The sequence below is a fragment of the Microchirus variegatus genome (genome assembly GCF_963457635.1).
Source record: "Microchirus variegatus genome assembly, chromosome: 8".
NCBI lineage: Eukaryota > Metazoa > Chordata > Actinopteri > Pleuronectiformes > Soleidae > Microchirus > Microchirus variegatus.
The window spans coordinates 7,117,560-7,138,865 of NC_139809.1; the positions used below are offsets into that span (position 1 = coordinate 7,117,560).

General features: G+C 40.7%; 1 protein-coding gene and 1 long non-coding RNA gene across 2 annotated transcripts; both read left to right on the forward strand.

Annotated features, from left to right (window-relative positions):
- Nucleotides 1-7,052: 7,052 nt before the first annotated feature.
- On the forward strand, nucleotides 7,053-11,972 carry LOC310931070. The gene is made up of 2 exons (XR_014592906.1): nucleotides 7,053-7,159; nucleotides 11,466-11,972. It is a non-coding gene; the product is annotated as an uncharacterized lncRNA (long non-coding RNA).
- Nucleotides 11,973-13,986: 2,014 nt separating this feature from the next.
- LOC310931037 (neuroepithelial cell-transforming gene 1 protein-like) lies at nucleotides 13,987-20,423 on the forward strand (the record flags this gene model as incomplete). The annotated part of the gene is made up of 12 exons (XM_083894114.1): nucleotides 13,987-14,132; nucleotides 16,250-16,316; nucleotides 16,481-16,540; nucleotides 17,020-17,127; nucleotides 17,233-17,400; nucleotides 17,495-17,557; nucleotides 17,644-17,740; nucleotides 17,818-17,894; nucleotides 18,047-18,304; nucleotides 18,449-18,619; nucleotides 18,734-18,920; nucleotides 19,891-20,423. 12 exons carry the CDS (start codon nucleotides 13,987-13,989, stop codon nucleotides 20,223-20,225), a joined length of 1,737 nt encoding a protein of 578 aa, XP_083750240.1. The 3' UTR covers nucleotides 20,226-20,423.
- Between the last annotated feature and the right edge of the window lie 883 nt (nucleotides 20,424-21,306).

The following is a 21,306-nucleotide window of genomic DNA, read 5'->3' on the forward strand; positions in this document are numbered from 1 at the left end:
ACGATTATGTTAGTATTTTAGTTCAGGGAATTTTCACCTTCAACTTAGTCTAAGTCTGGTGAGTGCACAGAAAATGAATGGGTGTCAATAAACTGGTTTGTTCTATCACAGTATGTCTTTTTTTTTTCTTTTTTTTTTTTATGAAAATTGAATGTGCTACCCATAGGTATGTTTGTGTATAATAACTGTATAATAACTTTAAATTAGCCAGAGAATAAGACTTTTATATGCAAGACCCTTGCTTTATGGAGGCCACCATCTTGGAGGCATCACCATGCTTTTGTCATTTGATACGGAAGCCGTCTACACACCAAAAAAAGAAGAAAACGGACGGGTGAGTGGAGTACTCAAAGTCACTTTATTAGCCTCACTTGGGAGAAATTTGGTTCGGTCCAAGGACAAAACTGCACAGAATAATAAGACGATATTATTGCCTCATGTGAGCTTCTATGACTTGTATTTATCGTGTCTTTTATTTATTATTCCTTATAGCACTTGGATCCACTGTGGTTGTTTTAAAGTACTTAACAAACAAAGTTGGACTGGATTCACCTCTGTCCTGTTTTGTATCTGTTAGTTATGTCTCCTCCCTGAGTTCATCAGACCATTACACGATACAACACAAGATGCTCCTAGTCTGTCAGATTGCATCCTTGCGGGTCACAATCTTTTTTGTTACAATCTTCAGTCTCGCCATTAGATGTCCCTAAATCGTACACACTTGACCTAGAAACAACTGTTACCTTTTATTAAGGATCCACCCCCCCAAAAAAACTAGAATGACAATCTCACAGTATCTACAGTATGTATGTGGTGGTATGAAATGTGGCATTTTACATGTGTGTTGCTGAGTTTCAGCCAGTGTTGTTGAGTCAGACTTTTGTGTTGCTGTCCAGTTAAAAACAAGGCTCTGTGACGTCACTGTGTTTTTCTGACCTTTATTTACTTGACCGTCGATGTGTCTTTATTTTGCCGTGACCTCACGTTATTACGTAACAGCAGTTGGCCCGAGCTTCAAATGAGCCGTACAAATTCTATATTAAACCTCTCTGCTTCACGTCTTCAGAAGAAGTGACTCACCAGTGTTTACTGTACTTCGAGTGGCTCTTTGTGCTCTAAAGTGCGTGTTAAACAATATATATATTTCGATTTGTCTGAGAGACTACTGGTGTTGAGTCAATACACAGGCCTACACAGTGTATACATATAATGGTTAATATACACTGACGACTGTGATGTCATACATTCACCTTGTCAACTTTAATCTAGTGACAATATGTGGGTGTTATTTGCATGTTGTTTTTCCTGCCTGGAAGTGGTGAATAACAATTATTCCAGGTTTAACATTAACTGAACTGCTCACAGCGTTAATCCCTCCTCTGGGCTCAGACACAGAGAGAGAGAGAGAGCGAAGAAGCTCTGTTTTGCTTTCACTCTTATGGCCCCGGTTATAGTCAGACTTTACATTTGCTCTTTGATCAGGGGAGTGGGCAGACGAGGTGAGACGCACTCACAGATGGTGCAATGGTCCTGGATGTTGCACCTGTGCGTCCATCTCCTCTGGTGGGGAAATGTGTCTCTGTAAACTGTGACACTGGTGATTCTGGGCACACGCTGGAGTTAAGGTAAGGTAAGCTCATTGTAGGTCACTTTAAGACAGTTTACTTAAGTACTTTTAAAGACAGGAAAGTAGATACGATTGCATAGATTGTACATCAAGCCTAAAATGACTTTAAATTGTTGGAGTTACAGTACAAATGTGAATTTAGGATTGTGTACCTAAAGTAAAGGCTTTGTAGTGCTATTTTTAAGGCATACAAGTTGATTTAAAACATTTGAATGTGTACATGCATACAGTATACATAGGTGTGTACATTTGTATACACACCTACATAGTAGTAATATGTAATGTCCCTTTATGTCCATAGGTGTAGGATAATATAAGGCAAACATGTGCAGTATAAGCACTTTGATTCTGTTGCTGCATGTGTTTGTTTTTGTCTGTTCTCTTGCATTCGTACTCACCCTATTACTAAGTAAACAAAGTGAAAATTTGAAATCAGCTTTGTGTGATTAAGCGTGTGTTTGTGTGTGTGTGTGTGTGTGGGGCAGATGTCACGAGAGTCCAGTCGTCACATTTCTGTGTTTGAAATGCTGGAAGACTTACAAACCCGCATTTCTCCCAGGCACATACATACATGTAGTCATCCTTTTGAAATTAGGAGGGTGGGTGAATAAATGCAAGTTGACCACATTATTATGAAGAACAAAAAAACAAAAACAGAAACAGGAGGTGGAGGTGGACGGGGGTTGTGTTTGTCCAGTGTGTCATTCTATAGACAAAAGCCTGTCACAGTGACCTTATCGCCCACTCAGAAAAACAACAACAACACTTATATAAGGCCTGCGCAGTGGCATGTTGCCTTCATCAGCATCACATTACAACTTATCAGTGACAGTATTTGTTATAAAAAAAAAAATCTTTGAAGGGAAACTAATTATTTCCCTTAGCTGTGGAACGTGGGAGTTGTGGAGGCTTTGATGAAAAGACAAAACTAAAACTGTGAAGCCACAGAGCTGCGTGTCCATTTCACTTGTGAGGACTTTGGCTCAGTGTGTAGAATCACACTGATATCCGAGCATTAGACACTTCCCAGTATCACCTGTACTGAACATGTGGGCTCAGATCTGCTGCTGCTGCTGCTGCTGCTCTCATTGACTTTGGAGTTAGTGATTATGCAATCCTGTCCTTTCTGTGGCGGTGCTATAGCGATAGTTACCAAGGACGTGTCTGAAACCTGCAGACTACTTGAGTAGAACTGTTACATAACTCTCTCTCTCTCTGACTGTGTGTGTGTGTGTGTGTGTGTGTGTGTGTGTGTGTGTGTGTGTGTGTGTGTGTGTGTGTGTGTGTGTGTGTGTGTGTGTGTGTGTGTGTGTGTGTGTGTGTGTGTGTGTGTGTGTGTGTGTGTGTGTGTGTGTGTGTGTGTGTGTGTGTGTGTGTGTGTTTTCCATCTCATTTTCTCATGCCATCGTGTTGTTTGCTGCTCCCAGGGGATAATGTGATGTCTGATGGGATATTACTCTAACAGTGGCACACGGCACAGGTCATGTATGTAATGCACAGACTCACACAGTGATCATGTATCCGTGTTTTGGCTGTATAACTTTATGATTTTGCATTGCAGATGTGAAAATAATACTTCATCTTCTTAACCTTGTTTGTTCGGTAACTAACATCATGCACTGTCTCTCTATCCAGAGAGACAGTGCTTTTAGCTTTATTTTGGTCTTCACCACAGCTCACCAATGGAGCGTGCATCTCGTTAGCTGTGTTCGTCAGCTGTTTTGTATGCAGTGGCCTCTCAGATGCTAAAGAGTGAAACCTGAGTAGCGTCCACATACATGCTCAAAAGTGTTTAGTGTCATCATGTGGTGATGATTAAAGTAAACAATGCAAACTGTTTGGGCTGAGACTTCAGATGAGGGTGCGAGATCATGCTCCTTTTCAGTATCATTTTGAATCTCCTATTCAATATCTTTAATCTAAGCTTCACCAGACTTTGCAAATACATAGTTTGAACCATAATTGGCTTATAAACTTTTGTGAGTGTAGACAAACAGGTTCAGTCGGTTATAACACCTGAATGCCATGTTGAATTGCAACCAGAGGTGACAATCTGATCAATATACATCATTTTTACTCCACCGTGCTGCCAGCAGGTGGCGCTATGCCTTTAACTTAGGTTTCATGTGCATTTCTGGCCGTGCCTTTTGTGTCGCATATAAAGTTTTCGATCGGTCGATCGGTCAGTGTATGCGGAGGTTACAGGGCACCTCCTGTTTCGGCGGTGAATGGTCCAAATTCGCCAAAATTCCGATGGTTGCCGTGGCCACGCCCTTTTGTATCTGCAAGACATTTTGGGAACTTTTCATCATGTGTCTTGTACAAATGGACGTGTTTTTTTATGGTGGTACGATTATCGTGCCCAGACAAAGTTGTTTGTTTACTTGACATGCAAATTGCCAACATGGACACCAAATTCAAAATGGCTGACTTCCTGTTGAGTTGAGACCGTGGACCCAATGGACTTTTCTGCTCGTCTTGGGCTGTGACATGTTTCCACCGAGTTTCGTGAAATTTGGTGCAACTGAGTTTTGGCTGTGACCTACCAGGTTTCACCATTGGAGGCACTACTGAGCCATTTTGCACCACTTTTACATATTCCCCTTATTTTACAAAACATTTTTCGCCAGTTCTGATTTACGTGCCAATTTCTGTCCGTTTTCACCTACGTTTGCTTCAAAAGAAAAAAAAAGGTAATTCCATAAATTCCAATAGGTCCTTGCACCACTGTGTGGGTGACCAGGCCCTAATAAGATCCTAAGTAAACAGTAATGGCTTACCTAGAACTAAAACTTGGCAGATGGCTCGTGCACTTAGTCTAAAAGCTGTTGTTATAGTGACAAACCATAAATCATTGTGACAATAAGATTTTGTGTAACTTCCCCTGAACGTGACTTCTCAGAGTTTCCATGTTTCTATCGGTGCTGCTCACCACACTCGGGTCACATCAGGGTGTGGACGGGTTTATTGTCAAAACATCTTATTTCTCACGCAGTTTAAACAGCCTCAGCAGACAAATAAGCCGAGTGTGTGTTTCCATTTTCGTTTTGAAACGGAAGCTCGCGATGCAAATGAAGAAGAACAGCCTTTGTACCTCAAGGGAGGGAAGGGAGAGCGGCTGAGTCCAAATTCTTACATGCTTTTAACGCCTTTAAGATTGCATCCTTCAGCAGTGACCCAGTCTGGCTCAGTAGACTGGTCAGACTTGATCTACTGAAGCTCAGGTCAGGGTGCTGCCTGTCACTATTACACAAAGAGCAAAAGACAACAAGGAGGAGGAGGAGGAGGAGGAAAGCAGTGTGAAGAAAGGATCAGTTTTCAGTCTCTCTGACAGCTGCCTTCACATATGACAACTCTGGTGAGGACTGGAGCCGTGGGTGGAGGTCGGCTGTGGGTTTGTGGACTTCCAGAGACGCCTTTCTAACTACGACTATGGGATAAACACACAGCTGGAACAGTACGAGAAAGAGAAATCAACGAGGGTACGAGTACGAGGAAACAGCAGCAGCAGCAGCAGGTGCGTACACCACTGTAGCAGGGTGACTGACACCTGCATCAGAGGGCTGGATGATGTTGTTCTAGTGAGGAGGAGGAGGAGGAGGAGGAAGAAGAGAGGCTTATGGTGAAATCAGGGTGAAAGGTTGACGTGACTCAGCCATCACAGCCACTTCCTCTGGCATCGTCAGGTTGGAGAGTTGAGACAAGGAGGAGTGACTCATGATATGGTGAGCTGACTCACCATATAGGAACGGATACAAGGAAAGGAAGCGTGTGTGTGTCTGTGTCTGTGTCTGTGTGTGTGTGTGTGTGTGTGTGTGTACAAAGCCTTTGGTCTTTGACAGGAGCACAATTATTCCCTTTCCCGTCACAGCAGAGGAATCCATGGTGAGATTCCTGCTCTGTGACTCGTGCCCTCTCACCTACCGTCACCATGCGGATACAATTTCACCCTTCCCTTTCCCGCTTTCGCTGGGAAATTCCCCACTTTGTGCGGTTTTACTCGTGAAGGAAGTCTCTATAAAGTGTGTAGCCTCGCCGCTCCGGTCATGACTGAATGTTTACTCCCGAGTCATGGTTAGTTACACACGACTGCTGCAACACCCACACACACATAAACACACACAGTTATTGTGTCCATTTGAAGGAGGTCAGGAGTCTGATCCAGATCCACATGTGTGGAACTGAAACACATCCAGGGTGTTTTGTGGGTGAAGTGTGAAAATTGAGTAGCTGTTTGTTTGTGTTCGCGAGTATGCTTTGTCATGCTGAGTGTGTGTGTGTGTGTGTGTGTGCGAGCGTTCGTGCGAGTGAGAACAAACTGTGGTTCAAAACCACCGCTTTGAGGTCGTGTTGACGCTGTGAGAACATTTTAGTTTTGAGGCGAGGGATGGAGTTACAGTGTAGTAGTGTAGTGTCGTGTTAGGGTTCGGCATTTAGTGTAAGGTGTATGTGTGTGTGTGTGTGCATGTGTGTGTACAAGTCTATAGTGAGCTGTGAGGTCATTTTAGCTGGTCCTCAGTTAAGACTCACAGTGAAGGTGTTAAGACGATGTTTTAGGGTTTAATTATGATGGTTATGGTTAGGGTAAAGGGTTATGGGTCTATGATGAGCGTCCTCACTGTGAGGGCTGTACAAGAATGTGTGTGTTTATGTGTGTGTTCTTGTACTTGCGGCATACTGAGGACCAGTGATGGTTTTTAACCAACAAAGTGAGGTCATTTTTACAAAGTGAGGACATTTTGGCCGGTCCTCACTTTGTTTTCATTGAAATCACTTCCTTAGGTTGTAAACGTGCAATACTCTGTTTTTAACAGAGTAATCTTCAATTTGGTACAGCTCTGGGGCTCCACCTGCAGACATCTCATGGTACTGCACACAGTAGTTCTTTATCGATGTCATTCATGAAGTAGATATTTGTAATTGTATTGATTTATAAAGTGGAAATGCTGGTCCTCACTTTGTCAGCACTTATACCTGGTCCTCAGTATGCAGCAAGTACAAGAATGTGTGTGAGTGCGTCTGTGTGTGCGAGAGAGAGCGAGAGAGAGAGAGAGCTCATATTGACTCACAGTTACAATAAATACTCTGGCAAAGCAGCAGAGGACAGGGAGCTCGCTATCTGTGAGGAGGAGAGTGTGTGTGTGCGTGTGTGTGCGTGCGTGCGTGTGCGTGTGTGTGCGTGCGTGTGTGTGCGTGTGTGTGTGTGCGTGTGTGTGTGTGTGTGTGTGTGTGTGTGTGTGTGTGTGTGTGTGTGTGTGTGAGAGAGAGAGAGGGAAAGAAAGAGAGAGAGGCAAAGGGGCTGTGCTCTCAGTGGCATCTCCATCTTATAACTCAGTGCACACTCATACTCACTCACTTTCACACACACACACACACACACACACACACACACACACACAGCTTGTACAGTACAGTATTACAGTGTAGTAGTTCAGTGCAGGATGGAGTCAGGACCTGTTCTCGTGTGGAGCAGCAAGTGTGGACAAAAAAAACGTCTGCATGGAGGAAACAATGTTGGATCATTCACAACAGGTGAGTGTGTTTGTCACTTGTCGTCTTGTGTTTGCGTGTGTTTGTTCGTGTTGTGTCACACGCACAGAGAGAGAGAGATTGTTGTGTGTACTCGCTCACAGTACTGTGTCACTACTACTGTGTTAAACTGCGTCACGTTGTGGGGGTTTTTCACAGAAAGTGACGAGGCAGTTTCACTTTCACAGCTTTTTTTTTTAACTGCAGTTCAGTCACCGATCTATTATACACAAGTTTGTATTGATGGGGGAATACATTTAATTAGCTTCTGTTTCTGTTTTTAAGAAACAAAGAGTAGATGTAGGCAGAAAAAAACACTTTTCACTCCTCACTGTATGTATATATACATATATACACTATTCTGTAATGTTCATCCATTCCTGTGAGTGATGAAGTCTCTCAGGCAAGATGAGGATGAGGGTCCAGACTCATTTTAACTTCCGCTTGTTCCGCACGCTCTAACATCAAATATACAGAATGTTTAATGCATTCTGTACAGACGCATTTCATGTTGTCATATCCTGACAACTTTAACCTGTCTCTTTAACCCGTAATCATCCATCCTTATTTACAGTAGGGGTGTGAATCAGCATCGATACAGATAAAATGTAAAATACGATAGAATCCAAAAATCTTACGTAAAAAATATATGCTTCACTATGCAAGACAGAAAAATCAGCAAAGCGCATTTTAGCTGAGTCATGTTTGGGCTGTTTGTTTCTTCTCTTTGGGAGAACAATAGTTGTTGTTACACAGTTGGAGAATTGTGTCTTTGGAATGACTCAGCACAAATGTGCTGTTGTTAACAGCGTCATAGTTCAGAAATAGTCTAAAAATGACTGTTTTGGACTAATATTGGTATCGGTAGATACACAAATTTCGAGATATCGGTATTGAACACAAAAAATGGTGGTATCGTCCCATCCTTAATTTATACTGTAACCACCTTAATGCTGCTGCAGATATGTTCACATTAATATGTTCACTGTCTCTTCTAATTTGAATTAGATTCTATTTGTATTGTGCAGAATCACAGCATGGAATCATCTCAATACACTGTACAAAGTATAAGGCCAATACTTTAAACTTGGCATCAGTGAAGAGAAACTAAAAGTAATTTTTAAATGGAAGAAACCTCTGGCAGAACTCAGAGATGTAAAGCCAGTGCCTCGTCTGGTTGGTGTGAACAGAGAAAGCAGGAGAGGAGAGGGTGGAGAGGGGGAGGGGAGGGAACTGGAGAAGAGGTAGAGAGAAATGAATTAATGACTAAAATGAAGTCCAGGAAATGTTTTGACTAATTTCTCACTATTGCTTTAGGTATTTGCACATGACTCACATCCGTTCATAGGCTGTATGGACAAAAAGAGCTGTGATAGGTGGAGCTTACCTCCATCTTGCCAAATGCCTGAAGCCTTACTGGGTTTCAGATCCCAACAAGATCCTGTGGATTCCTGTTACCATCTCTTGTTGCCTTAAAGCAGCAGTTCAACATTTGATGGGAGGAGGAAATACTCTCTTTATCTCTTTATGATCCCTGTTGTCATGAAGAGAAGATCGCACACGTCACAGATATCTGTGTGTTTTTTACTAATAAATGCAGTCAGGCATTTCACTGGGTATTTTCTCTGATTAAGATCATTCTCTGGAAACCGGAGAGATGACTGTGCATAAAAATCCCACTTTGTGAAATAGTGAAATACCAAACCAAATGCCATGCCACATTTAAAAGTCACATAAATCACCTTTCTTCCCCATCCTGATGCTCAGCTTGAACGTCAGCAGTTCGGCTGGAGTTGAGCAGGTGTACCTGCTAAAGTGACCCCGTTTGTTGGTGTAGCTTCTAAATTATGCAGCTATTTGTAAATCTGCCTCTTTGAAACGTAAATTCCTCAAATTGTTGTCTTCCCTGTGGTGCGGCTGCTGACTCATGTTCCCTCTCACCTGCTGAACTTCAAACCGGTCAGATAGAGCGGTCAATACTTCACGGGCCTAAATGTCAGATGTTCTTTTGGTTGAGTTCGTTCGCGTCGTGATGAACAGGAAACCTTTTTTTCCCCAGCACTCTCTCCTCCTCATACCTCTGCTCAGGCGAACACATGATTGCACATATTCATGGGGGTCATACGTTCGGCCGTTAAGGATAAGTGCTCTGCTTGTCCTGTGCGTGAACTCGGTTAAGAACGCCACGGTGCACAGACTCCGGTACGGAACATGACAGAGAGGGCCAGCTTTCACGATGAGCTCACAGGAAATGATTTAGCACAAACCATCGCGTCTTCCTCATTGCTGAGGCTCGTGTGCTCCTCGCAGATGAAAGACGACCACTCACTGACTCACGATGGGTTCTCGGACGCTTGATGACACCAGGCGGAAATATTGGTGAGATGACAGCCAAATTGATGACTACGGTTTCTGGGCGGCCCCTGGCCTCGTGGGGGTCGTCAATCTGATGTAGCTGTTGCTCAGTCATCATCGCAGCTTGATGATGCATAGCGTTTACCAGCAAAGCCTGAGGAGGGCAGAATTTAATTTCCTTTCTCTAAACTCATCTGGTGTTGTTTTTGTGTGTGTGTGTGTGTGTGTGTGATAGGAGCAAATCCGAACAGTCTGTGACTGATCTTTTCCTTGGAACTTGCTTCAACTTAACTTCAGTATCTTTGTCGTCTCACCATGTTGGATCTGTATTTACTCAGATGATATTTGGCCCACGAAGGTGGCAGGAAGGAAGGGGGACGGAGGTGTGATGAACAGTGTGTTATATGATAAACCTTCTCCCTTCAGCTTCTGTTCCAATGACTGCATGCCATCTGGGAACTAATGTGAGTCATCGCTCCTAAGGTAGATTATTAATAAACCTGATATCTTTACATTTCATGTAAACAATCTCAGTTTTGTCTGTAGCTCTGAGCTGCTTATTCAGCCGTGGCGCATGTTTTAATTAACTTCTCAGGCTGCCTGCGGCCAGTCTGCTGTCAAACGTCAGATTATTCAACTCAAAAATGTCATTTTTAGACTTGAACGGGGGATTAGTCCCTGTAAGATGACGAGCATGGCTGCCATGACAATACAGGCGCAGTATCCTTGTGTTTAACCTGCCTCTGCATTGATTTATATGCGGTTTAAGGATTTGTCTTTGGATGAAAATAGCTTGACATTTTGACAAGCATATCTTACAGGTGAGACTCTCCTGCACTGCAGAGCTGACATTACAGCTGGTTAGATTACTTTAACTAAACGAGTGAAGGCGGCTGGGCTCATGTGTTAAGCAGAAGACAATTAACTCATGATTTATTTATCCAATTATCCGATTTCTGGACTGCATTTTCAATTTAATATTAATCCATACATTAATTTCTCATGACACTTCACATTCACACTTATACAGGCAGATTTGAACCAGTGACCTTCTGGTTATAAGCCCAATTCCTTTCCTCTTGGCCCCAGGCTGCCCTCTATGTCCTCCTGTGCCAGTCTCAAACAGGTTAACTACGGTGGCCCTCACATACCAGAAAGGATGTAGTCATCAACAAGCGTGTTGAGTTGTCCCATCAGCTGACGAGGCTCTCGTACAGATGTTTTAATACGTCACTTTTGTTTGTTTGTGTTTCCACACTTGCACATGCCACTATGACCAACAGAGGGTGCCAAAGGCTTGTCGCGTGAACGTTAAAATGTTTTCTCTTAAGCTTTAAAATATACTCATAATGGTTTTTATTTTAAGTGATTATACACTCACGCAAACACACTTATGTATAGCATGTTCAAATTCGGCCAATAAACCCTCCAGACTGTGACACAGTGGACCTTAAAGACAGCTTCACTTTCACTCTTACCACAGAGATGACAGACCACGCCCTGATAGTTACACCTGTTTCTAATTATGTCATCAGCTCACAGTATAAAGGAACCACTTACCAGTCTCTGCCCATCATGTTTTTGTTGTTTTAAACTCTACCTCAGTGATTTTGTTACTGCTGCGTCTATTTTTTTTTGTGTTTCGATTAATTTACTTTTGCCGTAACCCTCTTCATGTCTTGTGTTCTGCATCCGAGTCCTGGTTTTGGCAAGTGTTACACTCTCTGCATTAAGGTAAAATCAATATTCAGCATTTTTACAAAATGTCAAGCTCCTGCATTAACGCGTCAACACAGAAAAGCTTTCTCTCTCTAAAAGTTGTGCAAGTTTGATTTGCTCTTATCCAGGTAAATGAGCTGGGTGGTAATGTCCTGACATGTGCTTTCTTATGTGTGTGTGAGTGAGTGAGTCCTTGGTTTACGATGTAACCACCCCCTCTGCTGTTCATTTGTAGAACGGAGCAGACCATCATGCGACCACAGACGGAAGCAGACACAGGACTTCGGACAACCTTTAAATCATCTGCATCCAGCTGGCAAACTCGGCCTCTCCGTTCCTTTATTACACATCACAGTCTGTATCCAACATGCCGTGTCTTGTGTTGCCTATTTAACATTCTGTCTCTAACAATCAGGACACTTGTTGACTGCTCTCAGAAACTGATTTCATTTGGTGGCTTAGATGTTTGTAACTAGTCTCTAGCACCATATGAAATCAGTGTTTTGGGAGGTGGACTATCAGCATGTGCTAACTGTGCATGAATGAGCTGAAACACACCATGTTCCTGTGATGCCTGAAAGTAGGTCACATTTGTGTAAATATCTGCTCTCTCCTGCTTCAGTCACTAACTGGTCACAGCTGCTGTTGTGTTTCTCTTTAGTGTGTCTTTTCCTTTTTTTCTCTCGCTCTCTCACTTGTTGCACAACTCGACATGTACAATAAAGAAATCATTGTGAATCCACCTACTCGTTGTATCCATTGGCTTAGTTTGAGTTACAGTATGGATGCATTATATAAGCTTTATGGAGTTATTTGCTGTACTGTCCTGAATGGAGACAAAGTGTCCAATGGGGGGAAAAAAAACACTCTTTATTTTTTTGAACGGGTTCTATAAATCCAGTCTGTGAAGTATAAAGTTTATTTAGATGTCCATTCAAAAATATTAGATAGAAACACATTTTTGAAGATTTGACAGCCAGACCAGATCTACAAGGTTACCACACAATCTTTAGCAGATTTGATTATGTCTTTTTCTCCAAGTTGTATTATTTAAGAATTAATCTTTTAATTTATATTCATATGTGTCATTTCCATAGATTGCACACAATTATTATATAGTATATCTATCATTTGGTGTGTGAGTGGCAGCAATCTGTATATTTTTAAAAACTGAAAAATAAAAAAACATTCCAGAGTGTTGACTGTTGCATAAATGTAATCTTTTTTTTTATTTTTTATTATTATTATTATTTGGTCCCAATAAACTTTTAGTAAAAAGGTTTAAATGATAGTTAAGTGTCTAATTGAAACAAATTCATTGATAAACTGTTGATGTTATAATATTAATATAATAAATGACTAAATGTTTCATCAGCTGTTGGTTGTAATGAATAAATGACTAAAAACCTACAGTGGCCTGCTTACGTTGTCATGTTATCTATCTATCTATCTATCTATCTATCTATCTATCTATCAAAGTCTACCTGAAGAATATATCAAGGATTAAAGGACTTATGTCTCAGCAGGATTTGGAAAAACTTGTCCATGCATTTATCTTCAGCAGGCTGGACTACTGTAACAGTGTCCTTACAGGTCTCCCCAAAAAGTCCATCAGACAGCTGCAGCTAATTCAGAATGCTGCTGCTAGAGTCCTCACTAAGACCAAAAAAGTAGATCATATCAGTCCAGTTCTGAAGTCTTTACACTGGCTTCCTGTGTATCAAAGAATTTACTTCAAAATACTATTGTTGGTCTACAAAGCGCTGAATGGTTTAGGGCCAAAATACATCTCTGATTCTTCTGCTTAGCTATGAACCATCCATATCTCTCAGATCATCTGGGACAGGTCTGCTCTGTGTCCCCAGAGTCAGAACTAAACATGGAGAAGCAGCGTTCAGTTTCTATGCACCATATATCTGGATCAAACTCCTTGAAAACTGTAGGTCTGCTGAAACTCTCACCTCTTTTAAATCAAGAGTAAAGACTTTTCTGTTTGCCGCTGCATTTCAGTAATTTCCAATACTGCACTGTAACCTCTATTCCTTATATATACTCTTGATTTTATTTTTTATCTTTTTATTTTATTTGTATCTATTTTATTTTTTAATCTTAATCTTTAAATTTTACCTGCTTGTTTTTATTTTGATGTTATATCTGATCTATCCCACTAATCTATCTATCTATCTATCTATCTATCTATCTATCTATCTATCTATCTATCTATCTATCTATCTATCTATCTATCTATCTATCTATCTATCTATCTATCTATCTATCTATCTATCTATCTATCTATCTATCTATCCTCATTTATAGATATTGTATGTGTTATACAGTATATCCAGGTAGGCTGTTATGTATCAGTATATTCGTGCAGATCCTGAATAAAGAAATAACCCTGAATGTTTTAATGACAAACTATATGAAAAACCACCCAGGTTTCTTTCATTCTCTCCTACATTCAAGGTCTTTTTTTTAATCTGATCTGGCCCCTCCCATTTCGCGGTATCGCAGCAACGCAGCACTGAGCCCTCTCCTGATTGGTCCGTTTCCAACAATCCGCCATATTCAAACTTCCGCCGTGGTGTGTGTGTGTGTGTGTGTGTGTTCTGTTGTCATCGATCTTCTGCTTTCTCTTCTTTCTTCTTTGTACAAACCGAGGCGAGGTTTTTACGCGGCGGGACGTCGTGGTTTTTACTCGCTTGGTTGCAACTACACCTCGATATAAGTGATTTGAGAGCGAAAGCTGTCGCAAAATGGAGGAAAATGAAGAAGTGTGCGGGAGAGCGGTGGGAAAGAAGAAACAGAAGATTCGTCGAGTGTCATCGAGGACGTCCATTTGCAGTACCGTCAGCGCAGCGGAGCCTTCTCCTCAAACACTGAAGAGAAATAACTCCAAAAAGTACGTGCGTCATGTCCGTAAATGTATAATTACTCTTTATTCGGCAGTCGTGCGATTATAGGACACAAGTATTAGCGCTAACGTCACTTGGTTAGCCAAGAGTGACGACCACTGCTAATATAACTGGTATGCGATGCCTTCAAGTGCAGCTCGGAAATTAAACCGATACTGTTTTTTTTACTGCATTATTTCCCATGTTATTGCAGAGATTCACTGTACAGGATTGTCAGCTGCGTATATGCTTCATTGGAACAATGGGCAAAAAATATGATTTACAAAGTAGTAATTCAGGCTGAGCAATAATTCAATAACAGCAAATGTCACAATTTCTTCTACAGAAATGTGAGAAAAATGTATGATGTGTAAAAAAAATATGAGGCGTGTATGTTTGTATTACTAAATCATTAGACGCTAAATTATGAAAATATTTGGTCAAATAAAATACACCAGAATATGTTAAATAAATAGATGTTCACAACATATATGTATTCAAATGTTTGCTGTCCTCCAGGACACACATGTGGCATATATATTTTATTCATTTATTTTTTACAATAAACATAAACACTAGACTCTGAACATGAACATCACGTAGTGCACCCAGGGAAATGATTACTCTGGTCCATAAAAATGAATTGGACAGATTACTAGGGATGCACGATATTAATGGCACAATGTCGGTATCGGCAGATACCCGATTTAAAATGCATTATCGGATATCGGCAAACACCAACATCTGCCAATATGTCCAATGACTACAACAGGGGGCTAAAAAGGCTGCTGCCTCCTTTACTCTGATGCTGTTGCCGTCTACAACTATTATTTTATTTATTTATTTTGCTCAATGAAGAAAATGTATACATCTATTGTGACATGTTAATTTTGTGACAGAGAGAGACTAAATTACCTCTGCAGTTGGGTGCAGGGAAAAACATTTATATCCGTATTGGTTATCGGCCAAAGCACTTCTGATATATCAGCCTATTGGATATCAGAAAAAAGTCCAATATCGTGCATCCCCTCAGATTACCTTAACTCACACAAGTAATAGTACTGCGTAACGGACAGTGTCGGCTCATATCAAACACTATAATATATGTGCTGTATATGTATCGATACATGTTGATATAAACTAAGATGTATACACAACTATACATGTACAGTATATGTACACACATAACATATAATTGCTTAGAAAGTTTTATCTCAGATTTGTTAAAGGAATAACTGTTTAGCAGCATTTACTTTCTGCCCATTAACTTTAAAAATACAATGAACTGGTTTATTAAAATTTCACCCAGGAGCAAATAAAAACCTTCCTTAATTGTCTGATAATTATTGCAATGTATGTCATGATAAGTATTTGTTAACATAATAAAAACTGTCAATCACATCGGACAAACAAAACCGGTCAGTATCGACCACAGGAAAAATATGTATTTGGGTGACCTCTAAATCACTTGTCACATGATACATGTTGTCATGTTTGTGTGTCCCACAAATCACTGACCATCTCACTTAGCTATAAATCAATTTTTATTACTCATTTCCTTACCTTCCATTACCTTTTTCAACTCACCACTCCCTCTGCAATTTCCACCACAGCCTAAAGGCATCACCCCACACACAAATTCTTGATTGTGTATTTAACTAGGGATGTCCCAATATTACTTTATTGTGTCAGATACCGATATCAAAAACTCAAATCTACAGATACCGTTATTAATCCGATACAGTAATTTTAGACCATTTATAAACCCTGAAAGCTGTTTCAAATACGTAATTCTCCAATTGTGTAACAAATATGTAATATATATATATAGGATTTTTGGATTGCATAGAATTTAAAATTTTTATGTATAGGATATCCAATCCAGTGATTTTGACCAGTATTGGACCGATACTGACTGATACTGATTCCCATCCCTCTATTTAACCTATACTTTTTACACACTCTCAAACTGAACACAGGAGCAGTATGTTCGGCATTGTCTCAGTTTTCCTCAGGTCTGAGCTGCTTCCAATAAGCCTTGTTCAACTTAACTCATCTCTCTGACTCCAAAAAACTACATCCTGATTGAAGTGGATATAAGTGTATTCTGTCTCTTTTCTTGTAGACCTCCACTGCAGAGAGGCAGCTCCTTCACCTTTCTGACACCAGGGACTCCATGGGACTTCAGTCTAGTGAGTTAATGACATGTTTTTTCTCCTCTGGTAACATCATTGCACTTTTATATGTTTATGTATCATCATCATTCTTCATGTATTGAATTTGTAATGTTTTATGCAGTTTGTGTGCCGTTTTCAATGCACCAGTTAAAAACTGTGTCCTTGTTATTTTTCCACAGAAAAGAAAGCGCAAAGAGAAGGATGATGACACGGTCAGTCTGTCAAGCTTCGACCTTAAGGTAAGAGTCACACAACAGATGGTCCTAAGTGTGCTCATCCAGCACCAATGAATGCTGCAGCAAACTTTAATCCTTCTGCATGACTCAGGTATTCAGCTACACAGACAGCGTTATAAGCTCAGCATAATCCCACCTTCATCCTTCAAACTGGCTCAACCAGTGTTTGTCTGAACAAGTAAGATGGTGAAAAAAATCTTAGCCATTATCAGTTGTTAACCACTGTAATGCTTAAACATTCAACATTTCAACGTTTAATACACTTATGCACTATCAATTCTTACATTTTAGTACTAAAAACATCCAACTTAGGTTGAAATCACTGTGATATATAATATTTCCTGACACAAGTAAAATCACACTAGAGGAAATCTGTTATTGTAATATCAATACTGCACAATTAAACGACAAGTAGATGCATCAGAATTTGAAAATTCTCAGTGAAATTCTAACAGAAGATCGTTCATTTCCTCGATTCCCAGGAACCCTGTAACAAGCGTGGTCGACCATTGGCCAAAGTCTCATCTCTCGTCAACTTGATATCTCCTTCCAAAAATGGAGCAGTACGACGCTTTGGTCAGACCTTTCAGGTAAATATATACATAACATTTAAAATGACGCTCTGGGAAGAATTATTATTATTATTATTTAGAATTATTACGTTTATTTTGACGCTTGTTTTTTCCTTTTTCTAGACAATGTCATTACGTGGAGACAGCAAATCACCAGGGATGTCCCTTAAAGCTGGCAGCAAGGTGGCAGGACCCACTCCCACTAAACGGAGAAACAGCACACTGTGGTCGGAGACGCTGGACGTCCACCAGAAGAGCACATTCTCCACCAAAGAGATCAAGAGACAAGAGGTTGTGAAAAACAGATGAAAGTACAGTTCATATGTAAAACCAGAGAGCGGGGAAAGTAACATCTCTCTTTATGTTTTAATGTTTCTCTTTCCAGGCAATTCATGAGCTTTACAGGGGAGAGCAGGATCTCATAGAAGATCTCCAACTCGCACGAAAGGTTAGAACTTAAATGTACACATTAAGAAACAAAATCTAATCATCTATTCCCCTGTTGTCAACAGTTTGTTGCTTGTTTACCTTCAGGCGTACCATGATCCAATGCTAAAGCTCTCTATCATGACCGAGGAGGAGCTGTCTCACATATTTGGGGACCTGGATGCATACATCCCCTTACATGACGGTAAGTTATCATCAAACGTAAATGGACTTAGATTCTATTCATGGGTTCTGACCATGTGCTCGCTGCTTTATCTGCAGATTTGCTGATGAAACTGACTGAGGGAACTGGTCCTGATGGAACAGTTGCTCAGATTGGACAGATAGTAATAAACTGGGTATGTTCACAATTTAAAGACTATGTCACGAAAACCCAAAAAAAACAAACGAATGCATAACTGAATTCACTCTGTTTATGTATACATAATAAATTATTACTTCATTATTATTTTCTGGATCTGTGTTTGACACTAGTTTTGTATTTTCTCAGCTGCCAGGTTTGAATGCTTACAAAAACTACTGCAGCAACCAGCTTGCAGCTAAAGCCCTGTTAGACCAGAAGAAGCAGGACAGACGGGTGCAGGACTTCCTGCAGCGCTGTCTGGAGTCGCCCTTCAGCAGAAAACTCGACCTCTGGAGTTTCCTGGACATCCCACGTTCGCGCCTGGTGAAATACCCCCTACTGCTGCGAGAGATCCTCAGACACACTCCTCCTGATCATCCAGATGTCGTCCGTCTGGAGAGAGCTGTATGATATTCTACTTTGTCTTTGCAATCACAAATATAAATCTATGGCTTATATTTATCACATGGCTGTAGATTATACTTATACTTAAGTTATAATACTGCTTTTTTGAGCCTTCATCTGATATGTTTTTCTTTAACAATTCAGATTATTATAATCCAGGAGATTCTGTCCGATATCAATGTGAGGAAGGGTGAGTCTGAGTGCCAGTATTACATAGATAAACTGGAGTATCTGGATGAGAAGCAGCGGGACCCTCTCATAGACGACTGTAAAATCCTGCTCTGTCACGGTGAGCTGCGGAACAAGAACGGCTCGGTGAGAATCCAAATTTCCAAAATCTTCTTTATTCAAAATACTTTACAATGACTATTTGCATGTTTGCCTCGTTTCACAGTAAATTTTAGCCTCTGTTAATGTTTTTGTCCACAGAGGCTGCATGTATTTCTCTTCTCTGAGCTGCTAGTTTTGACCCGACCGGTGACGCGTAATGACAGGAGCTGCTTCCAAGTGTATCGACAACCCATCCCAGTCCGAGACTTGACTCTAGAAGACCTGCAGGATGGAGAGATGCGCATGGGGGGGTCGTTTAGAGGGGCTTTCACCAATTCAGAGAAAGGTGAGCTTGTGTCCATTTTCACGTTGTGAAAAAAAAGCAGCAAAAGCACTTGTGCTAATCAGTGTGGCGGAGGGTATGTTGGTCTTAAAACAAGGTGTGGTCAGGCACTATGTTTGCACATCGCTATCTTGAGGCAGCAGAAAGCCACTGAGTTATTGACCGTTTATGAAACACTGCCTTCAACCTTTCTTTTTTAACCCTGATTTTCACTTTTGATTGTTTTTATTTAGCATTTATTCATCTCCTCAGCAGAGAATCCTTCACTTCTCCATTTGAATGTGCCACACCTGGCTTAGTGAAACTCTGATTGGCTTGATTGATGTTGTGCTCAAAACACACCTTTAAATAACTCACTAAATACAACCCCTTTTGTGCCTTGTGCCAAGATTATGCACCGTGTAAATGGCACATTTGGAGTTGGATGTGCCATAATGTGAATCTAATGATCATTTTATGTCAACAGTGGGGCGATTTCTGTATATTGGTTCATTGTATATTTATTCTCTTTGAGTTGGTTCTGACTTTTCATAGACTAAAGGATTACATTGAAAAATGTCAGGCAGATAAATCTCAACAAACAATCGACCATTGTAGTTCTTCTGTTGAAGCAGGGTATAATTATCATTCCACCCCACCCTTTCTGTCGCTCTTCCAGGTTTTTCAAAATCATGACTGTTACCTTGTTACTCGGTAAACATGCCCTGAACTGTGAGGGAGAGGTTGGCTTGGGACTAGGAACTAATCTTATCTTAACTTGAATCTTCTCTTTGCAACAGGCAGGTTCAGGCCAAATTAACCACAGAAGAATTGGCAACTTGCATCCTCATCGTCACTCTCGGTTATTTAATTGTGCCTTCGTCTTTTATCACATCATTTCATGTGGCTTTTTTTGAATATCATTCTCCTGGATTAGGTAGACTCACAACTATAACAGATCTTTCTTGACCAGTTCTTTGCTTTGTTTCTCCAGTTAGGAACATTTTTCGTGTGAGTTCTCTGGATCCGTCCCATGGCCAGTCTCACACCCTGCAGGCCAATGACATCTACCACAAACAGCAGTGGCTCAACTGCCTACGCACTGCAATGGCCCAGCAACAGGAGACTCCACCCAAAACTCAACAGGAAGACGCCATAAGAGCCAAACGGCGCTCTTCCACTTCCTCAGATATCATCTGTGACAAAGAGACAGACGAGAATTGTCCACCTGCCTTGGGCCCCAAGCTCAGACCTCAGACTGTCTCCAAAACCAGACTGGACCAGAAATCACAAGGCTTGGTAAAGAAGAGGATGGAAACTGTAGTGTAGACATTTAATCTGACCTGGTGGTTCTCTGATGGTTTCCTCTCAGACAGGCACATTTACTCCACGTGTCCTGTTTGTCACGTGGCAGTTTCATTCTTTTACTTCATCTGTCTACTTTCCTTTCCAATCACGTCCGTCCAAATGTATATAAACTTCTAAACGTCTTTAAATAGTGTAATTAGTTAACAAAAAAAAATGATACATGCCAGTGTAGCTGAAATGTATGTTTACACCAGCAAAATGTTGGGGGAAATTAGAGTTTGTGTGTTTACCCCAGCAAAAAAAGAAAAACAAATACTCACTTGCCCATTCCAGTGTTTGCTGTAATCATGTTGTCAAATCATCTCTAGGAAGAGCAGCTTGTGTATTATGAATGTTATCTGTTCCAGGACAATAGACCAAGAAGCACAGACAAACTGTGATGCCACGGCTTTCTGTGCGGAAAACAGTAGAGCGGCAGTGGCCAGTAATTGTTTGAGATAAGATATAATTATGAGCAGTAAAACATTTCTCGGTAAGCCAATCAGTATAGATATATTCAGTGGCAAATTATTCATCGCTGGGAGAAAAAAAATAAACCACTTTTTGTACTTTAAAGAATCCTGAGTGAGAGATTGTTTGTTCCAACACATCCTCTCTGCCGTACTTTGACCTCTTAGTCACTTCCTTTCCCTGTTGACAGTGTGTTGCAAACTAAAGTAAAGCTAAACTGACCTCATTCTTGGTGTTGAAACGAATTGGATCTCGGTTCAAAATGGAGTACAAAAATTGGACTGTTTTCCATTTGAAAATTACAAAAACTACAGAAAAAGTAACTTTTATCACGTAATTTATTTTAATGTCAGAACTTCATTTTCTTCCTTCCCATTGTTATCAAATCCTGATGACTGCTGTGTTGGAATTCTAAATATGGAATCAAAGCTAATAACTTAATCTAATGATTATCCACTTGCTAATGTTGAAAGGATACAGAATTAATGTGCTTAAAATCTAACCTGAAACTAGAGAAATCCTCCAGAGTGGAAACCCCCGCCAAGACTTCAGTTTCAAACTCTCCACCTGTTGCCACCGAAATCTAATCATG